The sequence below is a fragment of the Vigna radiata genome, chromosome 11, assembly GCF_000741045.1.
Source record: "Vigna radiata var. radiata cultivar VC1973A chromosome 11, Vradiata_ver6, whole genome shotgun sequence".
In the NCBI taxonomy this organism is placed as follows: domain Eukaryota; kingdom Viridiplantae; phylum Streptophyta; class Magnoliopsida; order Fabales; family Fabaceae; genus Vigna; species Vigna radiata.
Genome location: NC_028361.1, coordinates 7,519,385 through 7,542,871, shown reverse-complemented (window position 1 = coordinate 7,542,871; position 23,487 = coordinate 7,519,385). Strand labels below are relative to the sequence as shown.

At 27.3% G+C, this 23,487-nt stretch overlaps 1 protein-coding gene across 3 annotated transcripts; it reads right to left on the bottom strand.

Moving 5' to 3' along the window:
- Positions 1–1,085: 1,085 nt before the first annotated feature.
- Positions 1,086–4,900, bottom strand: LOC106777775 (3-hydroxy-3-methylglutaryl-coenzyme A reductase 2). 3 transcript variants are annotated; one of them, XM_014665522.2, is made up of 4 exons: positions 3,879–4,896; positions 3,507–3,688; positions 3,069–3,415; positions 1,086–1,553 (listed from the first exon to the last, which is right to left on the bottom strand). In XM_014665522.2, exons 1-4 carry the CDS (start codon positions 4,736–4,738, stop codon positions 1,311–1,313), a joined length of 1,632 nt encoding a protein of 543 aa, XP_014521008.1. In that variant the 5' UTR covers positions 4,739–4,896; the 3' UTR covers positions 1,086–1,310. The 3 variants fall into 3 exon arrangements, with proteins under 3 accessions (XP_014521008.1, XP_022643141.1, XP_014521009.1); XM_022787420.1 differs by having other exon boundaries at positions 1,496–1,623; positions 3,879–4,900; XM_014665523.2 differs by having other exon boundaries at positions 1,528–1,610; positions 3,879–4,900.
- Positions 4,901–23,487: the final 18,587 nt, after the last annotated feature.

Below are 23,487 nucleotides of genomic sequence, written 5' to 3'. Positions count from 1 at the left end.
TATTTAACTAAGTTCACAATCTATGTTATTGGTTTGATATTGTTCTGTAAACACTGTTTACATTAATTTATCTCATTTAATACATATTCTTCTTACAGAATATTGCTTATATAAGTATCCACAGTCTTATTCACTTGCTCCAATGATAAAATTCGTTCAACAACAAACATAACATAAAATAAATATTATTCTATTAGTAGTCTGTACTGAGATAAGTTTTGGGACATAAAGTAAGTTAAGCTGTCTTTGTTTACCAATAAATACTAACTAAAGAGTGAATTAGAATCACTACAACTTAAGTTTGGGAACTTCTAATCAAGGAAACTTAATCTCAACCTTCATAAAGAAGATACTTAATTAAGGTGTGATAACTGCATGTAAACGGTCTTGTCTTAATTATTAAGTGATATACTTTTTTTTTCTAGATTAAGTAAAATGAGATAAAATTAAATAGATGAATAATATGTAAATAAAAAAAAGTTATATATATATGTATTATCTTAAAAGAATTGATATTGAATATTTCTTACAAAAACTGATCATAGTGATTGTAGGAATATAAAAAAAGTATTTGTACGAGTTTGGAATGGAATGTTTAGACACAACTTCCACAGATAGTGAAACAAAGAACACTGTACATATATATATGGAGATAAGTTGGATGAGGTATTAACGTGAATTTGCCCAATACATTGGTAATTCCAGATTTCTCATTCTCTTATGGATCTTAGTGGCGACAACGAAGTCAAAATCTTTCCTTCATTTATTTAATGTTGCGATCTACTCCGAAAATGTGATGTGCCAACTAATTAAACCTCAACTGCAAAGTACATGTCATTACGTCATGTTGTCACATGTTCAAGTTTGAACTTGCCAAGAAAATCGTTAGCAGAAATTTCTAAAGATAGAAGAGTATCAATTCTATTGAACTTCTAAAGAGAATTAATTCTATCCACTGCACCTTTCTTAATCAACTTAACACTCCAACGCTACCAATTAAATTATTGTTTGCTCATCAGAAAAATTCGCTACAAAGAAAAATATCACATACGTAGGGTAATTTTTATTTTTTTTAAAAGGCCAAGAAAGGAGTAACTGAACTAATAAGTCTTATTGATGTAGTGTTCACTTGAGAACAAAACAGATAAAACACTCCTAAGATGGGCAGCAGACATTAATGAATTCTACTTGCACGTAATTTCCCAACCAACAGCAATTAATTGTCCTTTTGAAGGTACTACATATTAATTATACAATTGCAACCTTGGCTAGCTTTTACTATTTGCAATGTGATGATGACAGGAGGTAAATTAAGAAACAACTTGAGAGATATCCTTGCAAGACCTGTTGTATTTCATATGGCTATTGACAAGGTGGCCGGCTGAAATTGCAGACATGAGTGAGAGTTCTCCGGCGAGGACTGAACCAGCTACTATGGTTGCTAGTAACCTAGAATTTGAACCGGGGGACTCCTTGCTCGCACCCTTAACCCCCAGTAGATTAAGACAAGCTGATTGAGATGCCAGTTGTGTGCCCCCTCCAACTGTACCCACCTGCACTATTCTTCAACTATCACCATTCTTAATCATCACTTCATGTCAGGTAGGTCTCTGATTTCGAGGTCTTTTCATCATTATAACATATTAATACCCAGTTGCCACCATTATCAATTATAATGACCCATAAGCAGATCAAATGCTAAGATTAAAGCATGTGTCAGTTATTTGGCTACCTACATACATGTCACCTTTCTAGAGGAGAGAGAACTTGCATGTAAGAAAACAGAGGAATTAAACCAAGTTATGTTCAGTTCATTTAATGGTTTTTATCAATTTAATAAAATAGGATAGTTCAAAAAATTTATTTTCCGAAAGCAATTGTTATCGAACATGCACTGTCATTGCCCGTAGCACGAGCTTCTCTATACATCTGTCGAATTAGCCAGTTTTATATAATGTACTACTGCCGACAGAAAAAGAAAAAAAAAGAAATAAATGTGATGGAAACTAAAATTCCTGGGTAATGAATTCAGACATAAGAACCCGCGGATCGATAAAAACTCCAGACAATATTAATGAAGTTTTTGTTGTTTGCTAATAATTAATCTGAAGGAACATAAAAAAATTAAAATATATAAGATTTGAAATTATTTAGATAGATGAAAAAGTAAAATTATGTAATAAACGAAATAATTTTTTCTCATTGTTACTTTTTCTATTTTATTTATTAATTTAATATATTTTTATTTATTTATTAGTTATATTGAAGATATATTATATAAATATTTATAAAATATTTGTTACATATTTTTAACATAATCTATGTTAAATATAATATTATTAGAAGAGTATCCACTTATATTCTTCTTTCCACGAGGCTAACAAGGGTTCTTAAATCATAATAGTCTTTTAAGACAGGTTTTGTTAATATCACCTTCTTTGACTATATGCGTATGGTGGATGGATACATACACACGTACGTACTAGATACTAATGTTGTATCTAGAGAAAAGTTTCTCTAATAGAAAGTAAATTTTTTCTTCTATTTTATTATTTTCGAACTAAATAAAGGAAGAACAATCAACAATACGGAAGATTTTGTCAAGTCACCATTTTATCTTACACGTGTTACTTTTATATTCACTTCGGCTCCCTTACACTTTTATACATTCTGCATTTTTACAAAGTTACGTGACTGGGTGGCTTTTTTTTTGTCTGTTTGTGCACTATGCTTCATAAATAAATGTATACAAGATACAGAAGAGGTTATCTTGAAGTATTTATTAATCTTTCACCTACATTTAAAATTAAATGTTTCTTTATTTATTTGTCCGCATTCGTGTGATTGCGTGTCTTTCTCATGCTAATCACGCACAAAAAAAAAAATAGAAGATACTGTTTGGTAGAGAAATGCCTAAAATAATATTTTAAGATGAAATAATAATTATTTTCTTTCTATTTCTGAGTTCAAAGTTTAAAGTTTGTGTCTCTGTTTGCAACGAAGCAAGAAATGGCATCTATGATGGAGTTAATTGTAACATATATATTAATTAAAGAAGACACACATACCTCAATGGAAGGCATGGTGACAGAGATGTGAAGGTCCTTGGCGTCGTTGACAGCTTCCATCATAGTTATGCAGTGAGAACTCTCTACATTCTGAGCAGGATCCTGTCCAGTGGCCAAGTAAACTGCAGAAACGATGTTACTAGCATGGGCATTGAAGCCACCAAGAGCACCCGCCATGGCTGACCCAGTAAGGTTCTTCAACATATTAAGTTCCACCAAAGCCTCCACGCTGGTCTTCAACACTTTCTTAACCACCTCCTCCTTAATAAGAGCCTCGCACACCACCGACTTCCCTCTCCCCTCAATCCAGTTCACTGCCGCAGCTTTCTTATCCGAACAGAAATTCCCTGATAATATTATCATCCCATCATTTTCACCCCATTGATTCCAAAACCAAACAAGGTGACATCATGACATGTTTAGTGTTTGATTACTTACCTGATATCCCAAGAACGTCCATGTCAGGGAAGTCGCTCTGAAGAAAATTAAGCACGTTCTGAACTCCTTTCGAAACCATGTTCATCCCCATGGCATCTCCTGTAGTGCAACTGAATCTAATATATAGATTCTTCCCTGCCATTGCTACTTTTATGTCCTGCAATCTCGCAAACCTGCTTGACCTACACACGTGTGTGTGTGTGTGCACCAACGATTTATTAAACTTTTACTTTTATTTAGAAAAGATTGAATCTAAAAAAAAGGTGTATATTACAGAGCTTCATGCAAATTGATTACATGAGATTAAAAAAATGTTATAAATTATAAAAGGAATAAGAAAATAGGATTTTTTTCCAGTGAAAGAAAAATTACTTATTGAAAACGACGGCGAGGGATTCGAAATTGAGAGGATCTTCGAGGAAGAACTTGAGCTGAGAGGCGCGTTTGGCGGAGGCGAACCGAACCACGGGGGCTCTGGTCATGGCGTCACGGAGGAGCATGGAGGAAGCTCCGCCGGAGAGGTGAATGGCCTTGCAGCCTCTATTGGTGCTGGCGACCAAGCACCCCTCGGTGGTGGCCATGGGGATGGTGTACTCGTTCCCGTCGAGAAGTAGCGGTCCGGCGACGCCTACCGGGATCTGAACGAACCCAATCGGCATCTCACAGCACTGCCCGAGAATGGAGTCGTAATCGAAGCCTTCGACAGGGAGGCCCTTGAGGGACCTCCCGGTGAGGCTCTCGACCGCCTCGCGGCGGATCTCTGCGGCGCGACGGCAGTCTCCGAGGCGGGACTCGAGGGAGTAGGAGGGGACGGAGCCGGAGACGACGGCGAGGACGAGGTCACGATTGTCTTGAGGGAGCGGCAGCGGCGGGGAGATAGGTGGGGCGGGGGGTTTGGTAATGTGGAGGTCGAGGTCGTCGTCGGGGGAGGTGCGGGAGTTAAGGAAGGGGTGGAGGATGAAGGTAATGCCGAAGAAGGCCATTAGGTAGACGAAGGAGGCGATGAGGGAGAGGATTGCAGCAATCTCGGAGAGCGTAACGAGGTGAAGGGGGGTGGAGGTACGGATCTTCTCCCGCCATCGGTGGAGGAGGAAGTAGGCGACGGAGAAGAAGAGAGTGAAGAAGAGGGCGTTGGTGAGGTGGGAGTGGGCGTCGTGGTTTGGATTAGGGTCGGGTTGTTTCAGGGATTCGCCGACGCGAGAGGAGCGGTTGGGTCGCCGGCGAACTTCCATTTCTCGAGATAAAATAGGGGAGGAAATGGAATCCCGAAAAGGAAAGATGTGAAGTGGGAGAAGGCTTTGGATGGTTGAAACAAAATGCGGAGTCTTAGAATCCTTTTTATAGAAACCGAGTCTCACCAAAGATTTCGCTCTTCTTCCTCCTCATTTTTTCCTATGGGCAATTCAACTTTTTTCAATGCTTTCATTAATTTCATTTTTCAAATATATTCATATATTATAAAAACTACACTTTTTATTCTTATTTATTTCCCCGCTTAACTTTACCGAACAATGATTATACATATATAAAATTCATTTTCTCAATAACTATACGTCAGTGAGTAGTCTATTAACACTGTGTATCCATACTGGTTCGTATCCACAGTTTCAAAAAAATTATCTAGACGAATGAATATCGGCCAATATAAAAAATAAAATAAAATTTGAGGCAATTGAATTAATATTTTTAAATTTTAAATAAAAGCACATATGAATTATTTTATTAATTATGTTTATTCTTTTTCTTGTGAAACATCGTAATCATTTATATTAATTTTTATATTTTTTAGAACTTATTCTGTAGGTTAAGGATTATATTAATTTTTTTTTTACAAGTGATATCGTTATTGTTAAATGTTAATTGTGTTTTATTAAATATTTAAATTTTTTATTAGATATTTGATCTAGACATCTTAATAGTGTTTTATTAAATATTTGATTTAGACTTTTATATCTATTTTAAATATGTTAACAACCTGTGAAATTATTATGTTATTTTACTTTTTAATGTTATTGATTATGATACCATATGTATTTAATACCGTTTTATATTTTATCAAATTACTAATGATACTTATTATAATTCAGGCACATTAAATACTAATGATTAATTAAAAAAAAAAAAAAAAAAAAAAACTCTTCTGCTAGACCTTCCTTATACACTATACGAAACTACTTTCTTAAAATACATTTAGCTGTAAGCTAAACTTAACAAAGAAGTATTATATATATAAAATATATCTAGTTCTTAACCATAGTTTAGTTTTTGATAAAATGTTATAAATGGAATGTGGCTTACGATATCATATACATATTAAAATAACAAGTAAAAATATTTGAAAGAAAATTAATGTCCGATTATATATATATATATATATATATATATATATATAAAGATATAATTTTTAAAAGATATATATTTAAAAAGATATATTGAAGTTTTGTATATACTTTTGTTTCATATTTTCTATCTTTTTTTTTTTCTTTTAACAAATATTGAAGAAAAATAATAACGTTTTTTCCTATGGTTTTGACTTCCGCAATAAACCACGAAACAACCACCAATCTCTTGTACGCATGTACATACAGTGTGAATATGGGTGTAATATTCCTTCAATAGCCAAGAACGAAAGGGATATTTATCCAAGTTATGATAAACGTTTACCTAATTTTGAATTGAATTATGGAATAATGGGAAAAAATAAAGGAGAAAATGACAAATATAATAAGTGATTTGATTAGAAAAAGTAAAAAAATAAAAGAAAAAGAAAAGGTAAGCATAAATTTTTCTGTCTATAGTTATCTATTCCGAGACACTGTTTGCAGTACACTGTGTTATATTCAGTATTTCCTTAATATTAAAAATACAATAAATGATAAACGCAAATATAACGTGAAATAATTTTAGAATTATATAATTCATGTACATTATTATAAATGTGAAAGTGTAAAAGAAAAGAAAACTAGATAATGTGGTCAGAATTTTTTTTTCTCGTTTCTTTTCTCTCATATTTTATAAATGTTTAAATATATTTTTAATTTTTAAATTTTAATTAAAATTAATTTTGTTTTATTTTAAATTTTAGTAGATGTAGGTCCTCAAATATTTAAAACAAATAAATATGTAATTTTTTTAACATAATCACTTATTTTTTTAATCTATACGTTTTAGTTTTAGAATGATAATTGAGTTATTATTGTTTGATATATTTTAACTTAAATATATGTCTAAAATATCATCTAATATATAAAAATTTTAACATTAAGAGTTAAAAGATTAAAATATATTAAAATTTTGAACACGAAGAAATTTTAATTTTATGTCTAAATTAAAGAATTAAAGATTTAACCATTTTGTAAAATAATATGAATAAAGGTAATTTTTTTAAATTAAAAAAAGAAAAATCAGACACTTTTAACTTCTTAAGTATCATTTTAAAAGTAGGTCACAATAGACATTAATTCATTGAGCTTGTTGGTATCAAATAGTTCTAACACTTTTCCATAGGACTTCCTCTTCTTCTCACGACTTTTACTAACAGTGCTAAAGTTTTCCAAGTCTGTTGATTCACAAAAAAGGTTGGTCAAAATCTTGAAATAAGAAAAAAAATACAGAATGCAAGAACAGCAGAATAAGTTGTTGAAATGAAAAGGAAATAGTAAACTTTGGTACTGTGCTGCACCATGTTTGATTAATTGCTTAAAAAAATGGCATGAGAACTGAGACAGGCACCTGGTTTCTTACTTGGTTTGTTTTTTAAATTATAAGTGTCTTGCAAAATGAGGTAACTTGGAATAGAAAATACTATAAAATCCAAAACGCTGTCATCGATGTGCCAGCCCTAGTTGGTGCGCCATGCATGCATATATTTCTATGTACCTAAAGCGCGTCATCAACGTATACTCAACAATTCAAAATTTCTGATTCTACTTGCTTTACTTAAAAAACATGACTTAACGTTATTTGGTTTTATAGAAAAATAGTTTTTGGATTTTCTTATTATGGACTTATAACTGACGGATCAGTTACGGTGGCAAGTTGGATGTAAAGGACTCAGCGGTTGACCTCATGTGAGAAAGCACCTCATGATCGTCGGGTCCCAACAACTAACAACCGTTGAGCAGAGTTAAGACGTAATTAATGTCACAACGGCTATTATTAAATAGTTAAGGTTTACATTAATGATCATTAAAAAATAAGTTAATTTGTCAGATTCTTATAAACTCTATAAACAAGGGTTTAATTTGGAGGTACTCACTATTGAATTACAAAAGGCTTACAGACAAAAAATTCTGATATGAGTGTCTAAGTGTATTCTGCAGGTGACTATCCCTACACCGATCGGTCTCCAAAACACGGAGTGGAGCGACGACGCACAGGACTTTCACAGAGTAGGTTATCCTTATCCCATTTCAACAAGAACACATCTCCTTTTGTTTCATATTTTTAAAGTTTTTTACGTGAAACTACTTATGCTTTTATTTTTCATGTTAAAATTCTAGCAAAACAAAATAAATTTGGAAGGAGAGTTAAAGTTGATAAAAATTTGTAGTTGTGTTTTTAAGTTAAATATCAAATGCTATAAATAAAAAATAATAAGTTTATTCTTTATTTATCTAAAATCACTATCTTTCTAAATTTTCAAAATCCATTTTATCACTATTTCTAGCTTTTACCTAAATCTTAATTTTAAAAGAGATTTCAAACTACAATGAAAATCGTAATTTGGTTAATCGAAATAAATAAACATTAAAAACAAAGTAAAAGTTATGAAAAATGATATTTAGACATAAGTTAATAGTTATGAATAAATAATGATATTTTGACAACATTTTTTGACAACATTCGAACATTGATTACGTGTCAATCTTTGATTGGTCAAAAATTACTCCACAATTATTTTTATGATTATTATTATTGATTGTGGAGTAATTTTTGACCAATCACAGATTGACACGTAATCAATGTTCGAATGTTGTCAAAAAAATGTTGTCTAAATATCATTATCCAATAGTTATATGAATATTTAACAAGAAGAGTGTAGTCGATTTCAAATAGTGTTGAAAGTTTCACATTGACTAGAAATAAAATAAATTTGAAGTATATAAGTGAATACAACTTATCTTATAAGTTAGTTCTGTAAATTTGAGTTTAATTTGAAGTTCACTTTTAACAAAGAAACATAAAATCTAAAAAAACAACTAAAAATTAAAATTTTATAACTTACAAATATTTTGATGTGTTTTTGAATGACTTGAGATTATCAAGGATATCATATCCCTACTTTACATGATTGTATACTGTTTTGTCCTAAATTGATTCCATTTGGAGATAAGATTTTTTCTTCACAATTTAGTCTCAAAATGTCTCCTTAGGTTAAGTAGCATGACATTTTCAAAATAGGAAAATAAACATCGATTTTAATTAGATTGATTGTGTATGATTTAGAAAGTTAACGTTGTTAGTTGTAATTAATTTATTGAGATTGGGAAGTTGTTTTACATGTGGAATTATATGTTTTGATGTTTTGATTACAAGTTGGAATTTGACGTTTATTTTTTGTTAATTCAAATGTTGAAACTTTATTTTGATTTCAAATGAAAATAATAGATAACGTTCAGGATAATGATATTTAGACAACATTTTTTTTTACAACATTTAAATATTGATTACGTGTCAATATGTGATTGGTCAAAAATTACTCCACAATCAATAATAATAATCATAAACATGTGGAGTAATTTTTGACCAATCACATATTGACACGTAATCAATGTTTAAATGTTGTCAAAAAAATATTGTCTAAATATCATTATCCTAAGGTAAACTGTGGAATTTTGCATGTTAATATTCTACACGATGGATAAAAATTAATGAGTATGATAATATCCCATTATTTGAATTTCAAGTAGAAAGACAAATTAAAAAATATAAAATAACGAATTTCATTTTGAATAATTATTTTCATCCAACAAAATTTTCTAAAAATCCCGCACAGTATTTGAAAATAAATTTATCATTTATCATGATAGCATTATGAATATTATTTAATTTCAATATAATTCGATAAAATTGTATGATTATTAAATTATTTTGTGTTTATGCATGAAACATAAAAGGAAAAATATATGATGACACGAAATGATGACGTGAAATCATTGATGTAAAATAATTGTTGTCGTAAAGCTATTTTGACGATTTTTTTTTTTAATATAGTGTGTATTGAGTTACCAAACATGTAGATGAAATATTCATGTCTTTCATTCAAAACTTAAATTACGAATATAAATGCATAATGTGATAAATAATAATAATAATAGTTCCTACCATTTATTCGAATTTAAGATTTGAATAGCATTTGTCATAGGTTCACAAATCAAATAAATGACTAAACCACTTGTTTACATCCAAGTTTTTTTTCCTCCCTTCCTTTACTATTTTTTTCATATAACCTCGTATTTTAGAAATTAACTGCACTAGTGACTAGCTAGAATAATAAGGTTGTTTTGGATGGATCAATTTTTAGAATAAATTATTTAGTGAAAGTATAATTCTTTATTAATAGTGTTGTAATCAAAGAAAACAATAACAGTTGTGAACCGATGTAAAAAGAGGTAGGATTTTACTTCGGTTCACAGGTAACCAAAACAGTAAAATTTTTTCTCTCTTTTTTATTTTTTTCGAATGACTTTTTTCCTCACTTCTTTTTGAACCGAGGTAGTATTTCTAATTCTAATGTCTCGGTTCAGGTTCCAATCAAGACAATAAAGCTTTTTTTCTTGCTTTTTCGCCAGCCTTTTCGCCTCGGTTCTTGCTGAACCAATGCAGTATCGTGGACTCTATTGCCTCGGTTGGGACTTGAACCAATACAGTAGAATTTTTTTTTTTTTTTTTGCTTTTCTGCAACATTTCCAACTACAAAAACAAACTTACATATATTTAACAACCAGAACAATCTAGAACAATACAGAAACATATATTTTAAATAAAAATTATATTAAAACATAAATTCATTCAATGTAATCATAAATTAACTTCTTAAAAACATAAATCAATTCAATATAATCATAAATCAACTTAAAAACATAAATCAATTTAGTGTACATAATTGAACTAATAATAATGTACAGAGCATATATCAATTTAGAAGTATAAACTTAGAATTTACTATATCTTAATATCTACATGCTATTATACAATTAAATTACATATTTAGTCAATACTTTCCTTTTGATTTTAAGTGAATTTTCTGGAATTGAAGTAATAAAATTGAATCTTGCATAAAATACAATAATATCAATTAGTGTATATAAAATCTAAACCTTTTAAATAAAAATCAGAGAATAATATTTTCAGATTAAGAAAACAAAACAATTATCGTTTTATATATTTTATTTATCTATATTTATATATTTTAGTGTCATTATTTTACTTTTATTTATTTATTTTTTGTTTTTGTTTTTATTTTATTTGTAACTTGTTTATAATTTTACTTTTATTTATTGTTATTATTTTATTAGTGAGATTTTTATAACATTATTTTTATTTATTAATTGTTTTTATTCCTATTTTATTAGAAAGATGTCTATAACTTCATTTTTATTTATTTATTTATTATTATTATTTTTATTAATGAAGTGATTATAACTTTTTTATTTATTTATTATTATTATTATTATTTTAGTGTGATATTTATAATCTTATTTTTATTTATTTATTATTATTATTATTTTACCATAACAGTAAGTATTTATAGCTTTATTTTTATTTATTTATTGTTATTGGTTTCATTTAATTAGTGAGATGTTTTTATCTCTCTTCCATTCATTTATATTAATATTCAATTTATTTAATAAGTTATTATTAACCTCATTTTTCTTTATTTACTTTAAATTTAAATTATTCAGTAAGTTCCACTATCAAATAATTTTTGTTCATTTATTCTAACAAACTACTATAACAAAATTTATTTGAATCTTTATAAAGATTTATAAAATAAAAACAATTAATTTATCAAGCATTTTTGGTATATTGGTTTGATATTATACTAATCGTTTAAATTAAGTTAATAATAATAAAATTATATGTATTATGATTCGATATTAATATTAATGACTTACTTTTACATACGTATTGCATATCTATATCGATATATGGAAGTAGAGATAATACAGGTAGTATTAATGATTGACAACGAGATTATGAGTTAGTAAATAAGAATATATATATATATATATATATATATATATATATATATATATATATTTATTTATTTATTTATTTATTTATTTTTCTTAGTATTGAGCAGTTCTCCTATTAATATAATTTTTTATTTGACAAAAAAATATATTAATTATTAATTTTGGAGGACTGTAAATACCTATGATTTACAATTTTGCATTGTTGATTATTATTTTAGTAATGTGTTAAATTAATATATTTATTTGCTGATTACGATGCTGAATGCATTGTTCTAAATTTTATCCAAATTTTAGTATTTCATTAATATTTTTATTTTTTTATTAATTTTAATTAATCTATATTTGGTTATTCATGTTAAATAATTGTTTTATAACTTATTTTATTATTCATAACTTACCGTATTGTTTTTAAAATTATTTTGTGATTTAGTCACAACAATTGTATGTTTAAAAGTTTTAATTTTCATCTTTATAGAAATATGTATTTACAATATTTTGTTATATATATATATATATATATATATATATATATTATGAATATTTAATTATATATTATTTAACTTCTAAAAATAATTATATAATATTTCTTTACTAAATGCCCATATTTTTTTTCACAAATGTGTGTCTACATGGATTAAATTATGTTTTCATTTAATATTTAAAAATGACTAGTAAAGTTCCACTTTTATAAATACCTTTTATATATTTAATTATATATTTTTTATGTTTAGTTAAACGACCTCATGAGAATAATTACGTTTGCCCCATTCCACAAAGCCCAAGAACATATGGAGCATATTGTAGTTGCACTTAATACTTTATTTATTTATTTGGTTTTGCAGTAATGGAATTGTTATATTTTAACGTTTTTTCACAAATATTAACAATTTCAATTAATATATTACTTACTTTTTATCCTTTATAATTGTCAAATTTTTAAAAAGATTATTGTTTTTTATATTTAACCAATAATTATAAAGTTTAAAACAATAATAATTTTTCTAATTACTTGTACTCTTAAATATCTAATAATTTCAAGTTAGCCTGTGTATAAATATTTATTGTGATGTAAGTAAAATAAAAAAAATTATAGATATTTCGTTAAGATAAATAAAGTTGTTACGCTTTTTATTTCTACAAGAAAATAAAGTATATTTAGAAAAAATGAAGGGGAGTTTATTAAAATAACCTCATTATCTCATTAAATATATCGTATTTGTTTCTGCCAAAAAAAGAACTATTACTAAGACTTGCTTTATTTTAAGTGATTTATATATTCATAGAAAATAATGTGTGCATATTCACGGTAAAAGAAAAAAAAACATTATTTTGATTAAAAAATATTTAACTATTTTATTAAAAAAACAACTTTTGAAAAAACTTAAAAGTACGATTAATTTTATCCAATAATGCATATTTTTTATGTTTTATTAAGAGCAGATAACTGTCATTCTATTTCTTTCTAAAGAAAACACTTTAGAAAACGAGAGATAATTTATACATGTTAGAGAATCTTATTTAGGACAATAAAAAAACATTTTACAATTTTTTAAATTTAAGAAAAAGGAATAATTAGTCACGATCTGATCTTAATATGATTTTACCTGGTAATCAGGGCATTATAAGGTGCACAAACAGGACCAATTGCATGGCTGAAAGTTGAAAATAAATAATAAATTTATGAGTGTTTGCTTGTGTGGGTAAACTTACTTTATTTATGAATTTAGTCCATGTTGATTAAACTTTAAATAGGTTTCGTTTGATATGAAGTTAAGAATAAAAATAGTATTTCATTAAATGAATTTAAAATTTTGTATGAAAAGACTGAATTTGGAATGTGTAGTGTAGCTGTGATTATTGATTATTGCCATTAGTGACCTAAACATTTTTATTTTTATTCAACATAGTTTTTATTCAACATAGTTTTTGCCATTAATTTGGCCACAGTCAAAGTCATGTATAGTGAATTTCGACCAACCCATGAGAAACAAGTGGCTGCGCTTGTTCGATTACCTATTTTTCGTCTTTTTCTATTATTTATATATATATATAACCAATTAGAGAAATAAATTGATTACTAATCACTTTAATTTAATATTGTGAAAATGAATATTCGGTTTATCGAGATTGGTTACTTGATAAGATAACTCAATCTGGTTCGTTTATTAGTGAAAAAAAAATTTGATTTCTATTCAACTTTATTACATATTGATAAGTTAAATAGACTGATTCACATATACTGATTCACTAATTTACTAGTTTCAATATTTTTAAAATAAATAAATTTTACAAATTTCTAACAATTCAAATCTAAATAAATATTACGAATTATGTTAAACTTAAAACAATTATAAAAATAATAAAAAACTATAAAACCCGCTGATTGCATTTTATTATATGTAAGGAAGAAAATTGATTATATTATATTATGTGTATATATAAAAATACCATGTGAAATAGATTTTATGGTAAAAAAAAAGTAATTTATTCTCGCAAATCTTCTATTTTTTTTAGAGATGGCATAATGCAAATTCATTACCTCATTTCTCTAAAAATTGTTAGAAACTCAACTAAATTGGTACCATACGGTAAATATGTAAAAAGCGAAGATATTTTATTTATGGAGTATGATTCCACTTGTTTTATTCTAATTCTTGCATAGTTTCAAATATGATCTAATAAATTTGCTGTAACTAATTAAAATTTGGCTTTTTCCATTCTATACACCACAAAATTGGTTTAGTAGTTAACACTTCTGAACTCTTTATCAAAATCATAAATTTAAGATTTAAATCTTATGTTTTTTTTTTATTAAAATACATTAATATATTTATATCATAATTTTTAAGTAAAATTTTAATTTTAAAAATAAAAAATATTTTCTTAAATCTTCCACAATTAAAGGAAATATTAATTAAAAAAAATCAAATAAAATATTTATTGAATTTTAAATTTTATAAAATCTAAAAATGACATGACATATTAAAAATTACAAACAGTAAATTAACACCCTGTTTAATGATTCTTGTAATATTTATTTTATAAGACTAGATATGGTAATAAAGTATCAAATATGGATTGGAAACTAACAAAAATTAAATGTATGCAATAGAACCTATTTAGATTTATAATTATTTGTATATTAAATTATTAATATTTTATTTAGATTTTATTAATATCTATTGGGAAACTGTATTTATTATGTTAATAATAAAATAAATACATCACAAAACTTAAAAAAATATTTTTTATAACTATAAAAGTTAAACTTATCATTAAAAAAATTACAAGGTATAACCTTAATTAATCACAGTAAAAATGTAAAACATTAGTATAATTTCTTATACAAATAAAACATACCAATTTTCTTGTGAGTGTTGCACTAGTAAATATTCCTGTGTAAATTGTCTCTTTGAGAAAATTGTTACAATACATTATGAAACTATAAAAAAAATTAAATATACAGATGTGAAAAAGAAAACAATATATATAATTATCTGAATTACAAATAATAATAATAATAATAATAATAATAATAATAATAAATTATCAAATAAAAGACAGTGTATATTTATAATTGTTTTATAATATTTTCTTACTATTTTATCTTAATAAAGTAAGAACCAGTTTTAATTATAATAATTGCTCTTATATTTTATTAATATTTCTTTTTTGGAGTGAAAAAGTGAACAGATATACACTCGTTATAACTTCTTTGATTTCCTTGATGATAAAAAAAATATTATTGTTATTTGAATATGCATATTAACATTTTAGATTGAAGAATTTTATTGATAATGTTTATTTAGTAAATAATATCTTAATATTATTCACATGTCTCTATTTATCTGAGTTATTTAAAATAAAGAAATTACTTGACTCTTTCTTTTCGTGTCAAAAGATCAACCCTTTCTCAATCTCATTAAAATGTATTAAATTAAATTAAGGGCGAATATTTTATATGTTTATAGCTCAAAAATAAGAGATATAAATGTGTGCATCTACATTATTTATTAATTGCATGTGTCCCCCTTCTCTCTTTATTTAGTTTTAATGTCTGTCTCTTTAAAAATGTGTGGTTTACTTGAAAGATTGTTTTTTTTTGTTTATAGTAGTTGTTTTTAAGAAATAGTTAATTGTAAAAAATATTTATCCAAATATAACTCAAACATGTATCCAACATCATATGTGTACAAATATTTTAAAGGTATGATTTTTAATAATAAACTTTTATCATATAAAAAATTTAAATATAATTGTACAAATTATGTTTTTATCGAATAATGATTTTAATAAATATATAATTTGTTATTATTTAGACTAATTAAATTATAAAATTTTGTTATAAGGATTATTATAATTTTTTTAAGAGTAGTTGACTTAACAAAATAAATAAACTAATAAGTTGAGTCTGTGTAAAACAAGTAAAGTTGAGAGATTAAATTGACATATAACTTACTCAATTAAATACTTTGACTCAGAATAACTTAAATTCATTTGATAAGTTCAATTCTAAGTGTAATTCAATAAAGTCATATGCTTCAAACTCAATGATAAAATAATGACCAAGAAACTGTGATTTATTTTGAATCTTAAATGTGATAAACATTGTTAGTTTTATTATGATAATCTTTTACTATAATATAATATGTTTTTGAGAATTTTGCAACTTTTCTACTTATTCTATTAGCATGATAATTCGCTTAATATCAATCACATCACATCAACCATTTTTATTTAATTTTATTGTGAAATATTACTTATAATTTTTTTATATCTCTTAATTAGTAGCAAATCATATTACTATTTTTTTAAAGTCGATTCATTACTGAAATAATAGAACTTACATATGAATTCCGTAAAATATTTATTATAAACATACTTCATGCTAACAAACAAATTGTTCATGTTTTATTTTTTATTTTTTATGTGTATTGTATTAAATTAATTTTGATCATAGCTATCCCTAGAAGTTATTGCACAAGTTAGCACTAAAAAATTATATGGAGAAATTTTATGAAATACCACGAGCCAGCTAACGTGTATTAAAAAATAAAGTCAAAATACATTATAATATTTTGTATAAAAAATAATAATAGGTAAAAGAAATCGAGCATACAGGTGAAAAGGAATAAAAAAACCCAACTCAATGAACTAATAAAGGCAAAATATATATTTGGACAAAATAAAATAAAAAAGATATTATATATATATTTATTTATTTATTTATTTATTTGAGTTAAGATAAATTTACTTTTCTCTGGTTTTTTAGTCAAAAGATATGTTTCTGATTGAGATGTGTGTTTTCTCTCCCAAACTTTTCTTTTGACCAGACAAAATGATGAGATAATTTAAAAGTTGTAAAAAAAACTGAATAATTAAATTCATTCATACCTCTTAACACAACTTTGAATCGTGATCACTCATTTTATGAGACAACATCTTCCTCTAAAAGAATCAATTGTAGTTTAAATAAAACATAAAAAAAAAAAGAAAAAAGTGAAAAAAGTTGACAATGATTGTAATTTGAACAATATACAAAGATTCGCTACACATTAATTATTTTCTCGCGAGTAATACTTCAAATAAATATGCTAGATTTTAATGTTCAACTAAACTAAAATTAAAAAAAAATATTCAAAATTATATATCTAATCAAAATTACTAATTTTATAATATGTAAAGACCAACATCATCACATTTTTAAAAAGAGTCAAAGCTTATCCAAAATTGCAGATTATGTAAGAAAAAAACTAAAACAAGTGTAGCTTTCATGAAATGGGATTATTATGTATTAATATGACAAATTACATTTGCAACATTCTGAAACATGTAATTAAGGTTTTATTTCTTAAAAAGATAGACCCATTGGGTTGGTTTATCCCATAAGGTAGGGATGATCATATAACAACAAAAGTTAGGTAGCTAGGAAAATTCATCAATCAAATAATCAATAGGTTAACTAAATAATTTTCCATCCAAAAGGAATATAAGAAAATAGTGTTGTTTCGTGTGGTTCTGAATATTGAAGATGAAGTACCATGTATTCTTCCATTTCTATGACTTCTTACGCTTCAGACAAAACTATGTTGGTTGGTCAAGCACATTTTCTTTGGAGTACACATTCAGCTTAATTTCCTTTAGTAACAATTCGTAGCTCTGTAGATAGGTCGTTTAATTAAAAGAAATAGTAAAAGAAGAAGTTCATAATATATGTTTTTCGTATCTTATTCATATATTCACGTTTATACGTAAATAATTACAAAATTATGTTATCATTTTCGTATTAGTATTTGATTGCAATGTTTCTTGCAAATTAAGAAAGATGTCTAAATTGAATTTTAGTTTTTTTACTGTGTTTTAAAATTTATTAATTTTAATATTTTAAAATAAATTAAAAGAACAAAATATGAAAAAAATAATAATTTCCTTTTGAAAATAATTAAAATAGAAGTAATAATAGTTAAAATTATTTTTTTACTTTTTTAAAAGAGAAAAAGTTAAAATAATATTTATTAAAATTAAAATAGAAATTTTCTGAGAAAGTTGAAAGTGCATGTTGGAGGTGTAAAATAAACTCCATCAATTCAATAATGGGTACTTTTAAAATGAATTGGACCTATGTAAAGGAAGCCCAATGAGATAGCCCACGAAGAGTAAAACGCAGCGTTTATCTCCTCTTCAGAGCTATAATACTGTTTCAAGTGATGGATTCCCCTTTCTTGCTCCCAAAATTGCGCTATCACTTCAGAGAGCGTTTTCTCCCTCTGAAACCCATTTAATTCTCATCATTTTGCGTGCAATGATCTGAATCGTTTTTGTTACTAATTTTAATTTTTTGAAGACGTTTCTAATCATTCATGCAAAATGATGCCAATTTATGGGTTTATTTTACAGTACTTAGTCAACTTTGCAAGACAAGTAGTAACAGGCGAGGTATGAATTTGCTTTCTTATTATCCTTGTCTTTTATTCAATCAGATCTTTATTTGTTTTGAGAGGAATCACAATTTTTAATTATATGTCGCTTGAGTTTATCCTAAATCCAAAATTATTGCCTGCAGTTTTAGGGTTTTGTCATAGTTAATTTAGATGGAAAGACTAACTGCAAATGAATCACATTTTTTTCTACTAATTGGATTTTGCTGTCATGCGAATGTAGTAAGACGCTCTGTTTAGTTTAATTTGAAATATTTATTTGAGCTTACCACGGATTAGTTATAGATATCTTATTTAGTGATTTTAGGTTTAGTCTATTGAGAAGGGATTTTTAGTTTTAACTTAAAATAAAAAACCCTTTGGGCATTATTGCTGAAGAGTCGGCACCTTTTGTTAACATGTCTGCGATTTTACTATACTTTGCTGGATTTGAAATAATTTGGGGATTGCTCAGCTTGCTGTAAGTGTTACAATTTCCTTTTTTTTTTTTTTAAACCAGTTCGGTGTCCTGTTTTTCTCTATTGTTTCATTGAGATTCAATATATTAGATCTTATCATTTCTCTTGTGAAAAGAGATCTTGTGTTTATTAGGAAAACCTTGGCAAGGTTGAATGTAGACTGTTTCCCGTTGTTTTAGTACTTGAAAAAATAAACTTTAGGTAAAGTCTTCACGATAATCAAATAATATGTACATTAAAGGCTATTATTAGCCAATTTCTTCCTATCTTAAATTACTCTGAGATCCGAATATAAGTGAGTGAAGTGTAACTGATGTATTTGAAGGAGCATATTCTGAACTACTAACATAATAATGTAATGAAAGATCGTCTATCAGTTCTCGGATAGCATAATAACAACAATTACACGATAAGCATAGAAAGGGAAAATAAGAAAAATAGGTCCAAATAATGTACTTAATTAGTTGTACTAGGTTTGACTGTAGAAAATTTTCAATGGAGCTGTCATTTCTCATAATCGATGTCACAACAAAGTGATAAACACTCAAAACCATACGCTTAAAACGTTTCTAAAATTTACTTCCCCTTTGGGATTTGGTTTTCTATTATTTATCATATCATGTTAATGTAGTGCATTTGTTGTTCTAAATGGGAATTGAGATAGAAGGCAACGGCAGATGATAGTTGGACTTCTACTCTTTCTCACTGACTCTACTTTAACCTTTATTACTGCCTTTGTCATCATTGTTATTATCATAATTATTATTGGGTTATCTTTACTATTATCATGGTTGCCATCACCACTCTTATAAGCATTATCCTAATCATCAATTGTTGTTGGCCAACCTCTAATTTCATTATCGATGTGTAAAGTTTTACCATCATTATTATTTTCAAAATATTGTTTATTATCATTGTCATCATGTCTTTTTCATTGTAGTAAATGTCTCCACACTATTAGTGTTGTTGTTTTTATTGTCATTGTCACTATTATAATTGTTAACATGTCATTCATATCCGCTTCTATCATTGTTATTATCACTTTCGCCACCATTGTGTTGCCAATATCATTTTATTATCACTATTGATGTCATTCTTATATCATTCTTATATCATTAGAGGCAACATGAAGGCTCACTAAGTGTAAAAATACTTAAGCTACTCATAATATACTTTGGGAATGAGCATGCTTCTTAAGCTAGGCGTTATTTTCTCGTAAAAGTGGATGACCAATATCGATGGTTCCTATTAGAATGTTATCAACTAAATTACTAGACTTGAAGAAACAACTTATAGATTTGCTAAAGAAACAATTTATTTAACCAAGTTTCTCTTTGAAAAGTTTTAGTTGTATTGGTAAAGAAGAAGGATGAGTCATTTAGTTTGTGTATTGTTTATACACAGTTGAACAAGTTTACTATTTTTTAAGTATCTTTTGCTTATGATTGATGATTAGTTATTTCAGTTGCATATGCTCTCTAAAATTGACTTGAGATTTAAGTATTACAAAATTAGATTAAATTTTGAAGATTTGCGAAGTTGTTCACGATTTGGATAAACTTAGTCACTCTCTCTTGGAGCTCGTTTCTCTTGGAGCTCATCTATGGTTTTTAGCGGCTTAGCGCACATTATCTGCTAATGGTCCGGCTTTGAACATTGATGACAAATTGTTCAAGATGAACTCATGAGTGACGTCCCTCACTTGCTGGGTCATCTCATTGTATCGCTTCATAAAACCTTTCAACGATTCTTCTTTCTCTTTCTTTGTACTAATAAATCCAAGGTATGTCAGGCCCCGACACGGCTAGAGGCATATTGTTTGTTGAAAAAGGATTCTACTGTGGCGAAACAGTTCACTGTGTTAAGGGGAAGAGTACTGTACAAAGTCAATGCTTTCCCTTTAAGCGACAGGGAAAACACTCTACACATCACTGGGTCACTTGACGAGTAAAACGTCATTGCATTCACGACCGAACATAGGTGGTCATCCGGGTTGATCGATAATAGACCCTCTGCACAGACAGTCCGAATGGGAACGGGTTCGTTTGTCGCTCCACTGTTTGCTTATCTTCACTATCTGCCATCTTGATTAACCTGGTTGGATGTCGGGCACGTCCTACTCACCTCCCACCCAAATGTGCTTGGTTTGTTCCCATTATTGTTGTCCTTTGAGGGGGTCAAAATCAAAGAGACCAAGTGTTGAGCAAACTGCTCGCCCCGAGCGGCTGCATGCTTCGCTCGGAGTGCGGCAATCTCGACCTTATGCTTTTGTTACCTCTCCTGCATTTGCGTTTGTATCTGTGCCTGCATTTCTCTTATCAGCTTTATTGGGTCTTGTTAGTCTCTCATTTTTTGTGGTCACCATTGGGTTTCTTCAATTTTCGGGTCCACGATGAGTACCAAAATGTTTTAGTATGTAGGGTCGAGAATTACACCTTCACAATTTAGTCAATTCCTTTCTCTTCGCTTTTTTTTCTTTTCTTTTTAGTCTTGTCCAATCCTCTCTAAAGTGATCCAAGTTCGAGCTGGTGAGTACTTGTTAAAGATACTCTAGGCTTAAATTAGGGTTCAATTACCGATGAGTTGTTACAATTAAGTATTAAATGTTCAATAAATACAATCACCTTACCTATGTATTTATAGGTTTCTAAGTGGACTTTTGATTTAGGTTGTTCATTTGCAGTCTAATATCATCTAAAAATGTTTTTAATAAAAAAAAAATGTTAGTTATTTGGGTCAAACGGTCATAATTGTTGTTTTCGACTGTTCGGTTAACCAAGTTATGGTTTGTTCCTGACGTTGATTTATTATGTGGTTGACTAATCAGTGAGTGTAAATACAGTACAAAAATAAATAATAAATATTTTTAAATTTATATTAAGTTTTAAATAGAACTTGTTTGATATAAATATAGACAAATTTGTTTAATATATACGGTTAGACATATTCATTCGATGTTTGTTGTTAGAATCGTTTAAATAGTATATGGATATATCATCTAATCAATGTAACTTTAAATTTATTTATTGTATTGTAAGACTTTTTTAACTCGTTTAATATGTATTGATAGACTTATAAAATTTGTGTATGGAGAAATAGACTTGTGTAATGAAAAAGTAATTATAAATCACAAAAGGATATAATTAGAAGAAATAATATAGATAAAAAAGGTTTATTACTTTTTAATGTAATATTTTTTGTTATATTCGTTTAATGTTTTGTTATTAAACTCATCTAATCAATATAAATATAAATAATATATATATATATATATATATATATTTATATTTAGGCTTATCAAATGGTAATATAAATACATTAGTATATTTAAAGACAATCAGTTAGTTAGTTTTTACTTTTCATTTTGGTTTTATTAAATTACAAGCTTTAACAATTTGAAGTTGGAATAAAAAATGTATTTAGTGGATGTCAGACAGATATTATAATAAGAAGTGTGATTTCTTTTATTACTAAACCTTTGAAATGAACTTTTTTAATGATATTTTAAATAATTTTGTGATAAATATAATTATTTAAAGTGTTAGATATATTTTTAGTCATAAAATTTAATATAAAATTGAAAATTGTCATTATCTCAAATTTGATAGCATTTTATTCTCAAACTTCTAAAATAAAAGCATATATTGTTATTCTAACTCAATTGTACTAATTTTTTTTATGGGTACGGTGTTTGAGATTATATTTAAGTTTTTTACATCATCCGTAAAAAAAATTTACCATTATTATACATGAAACTCCTAGGAGGGGTACCAATTCAGACAAAAAGCAAATTGGTTTCAGTTTAAAGTATATTCCTCTCCTAGCATCCCAAATAATGAACTTCAAATGAAACAAGCATTTTACTTAACCAAAAGGAAAATTCAGGTTGCAAATATATATTAACTTCCCAAACTAAACAATATTACATGATTTTCTGGATACCAAAAATCGTATTACTGCATAATTCAAGGTTCAAACAAAACTATACCACTAAAAAAATTCAACTACAAAATCACATTTCGACTCAGTGTGATGGAATATTATCATGTCATAGCTAAAAATTAAACCATATAAACTGAATTATATTATATAAACATACATAATTCATAGATAATTTGTTTAGCATACCATCTGAATCTTGTGATTGTACCTGGTGTTATGTTTGAATTATATTATATAAACAGAAGCTCCTTCTTCGTCCTCATCTATAATCTCGTTCTTCACGTCTTTTTAATATTAACTTGGAATCGGTTCTCTGTAAAAGCGAATCGATTATGTATATTAAGGTCATATACAGATAATTATACAATACTTTGAGGGCACATCTGACTTTTTACTAACAATCCCTCCATATCTTTCCACTTCTGCGGGTGATAAAAAAGGA

Excerpts from the sequence above, each read along its gene's own strand:
- LOC106777775 (XM_014665522.2), bottom strand. The coding sequence starts at position 4,738 with ATGGAAGTTCGCCGGCGACCCAACCGCTCCTCTCGCGTCGGCGAATCC. Across the intron at positions 3,689-3,878 it reads CTCGCCGTCGTTTTCAATAA|GTCAAGCAGGTTTGCGAGAT; the intron begins GTAATTTTTCTT and ends ACACGTGTGTAG. Across the intron at positions 3,416-3,506 it reads GGACGTTCTTGGGATATCAG|GGAATTTCTGTTCGGATAAG; the intron begins GTAAGTAATCAA and ends TAATATTATCAG.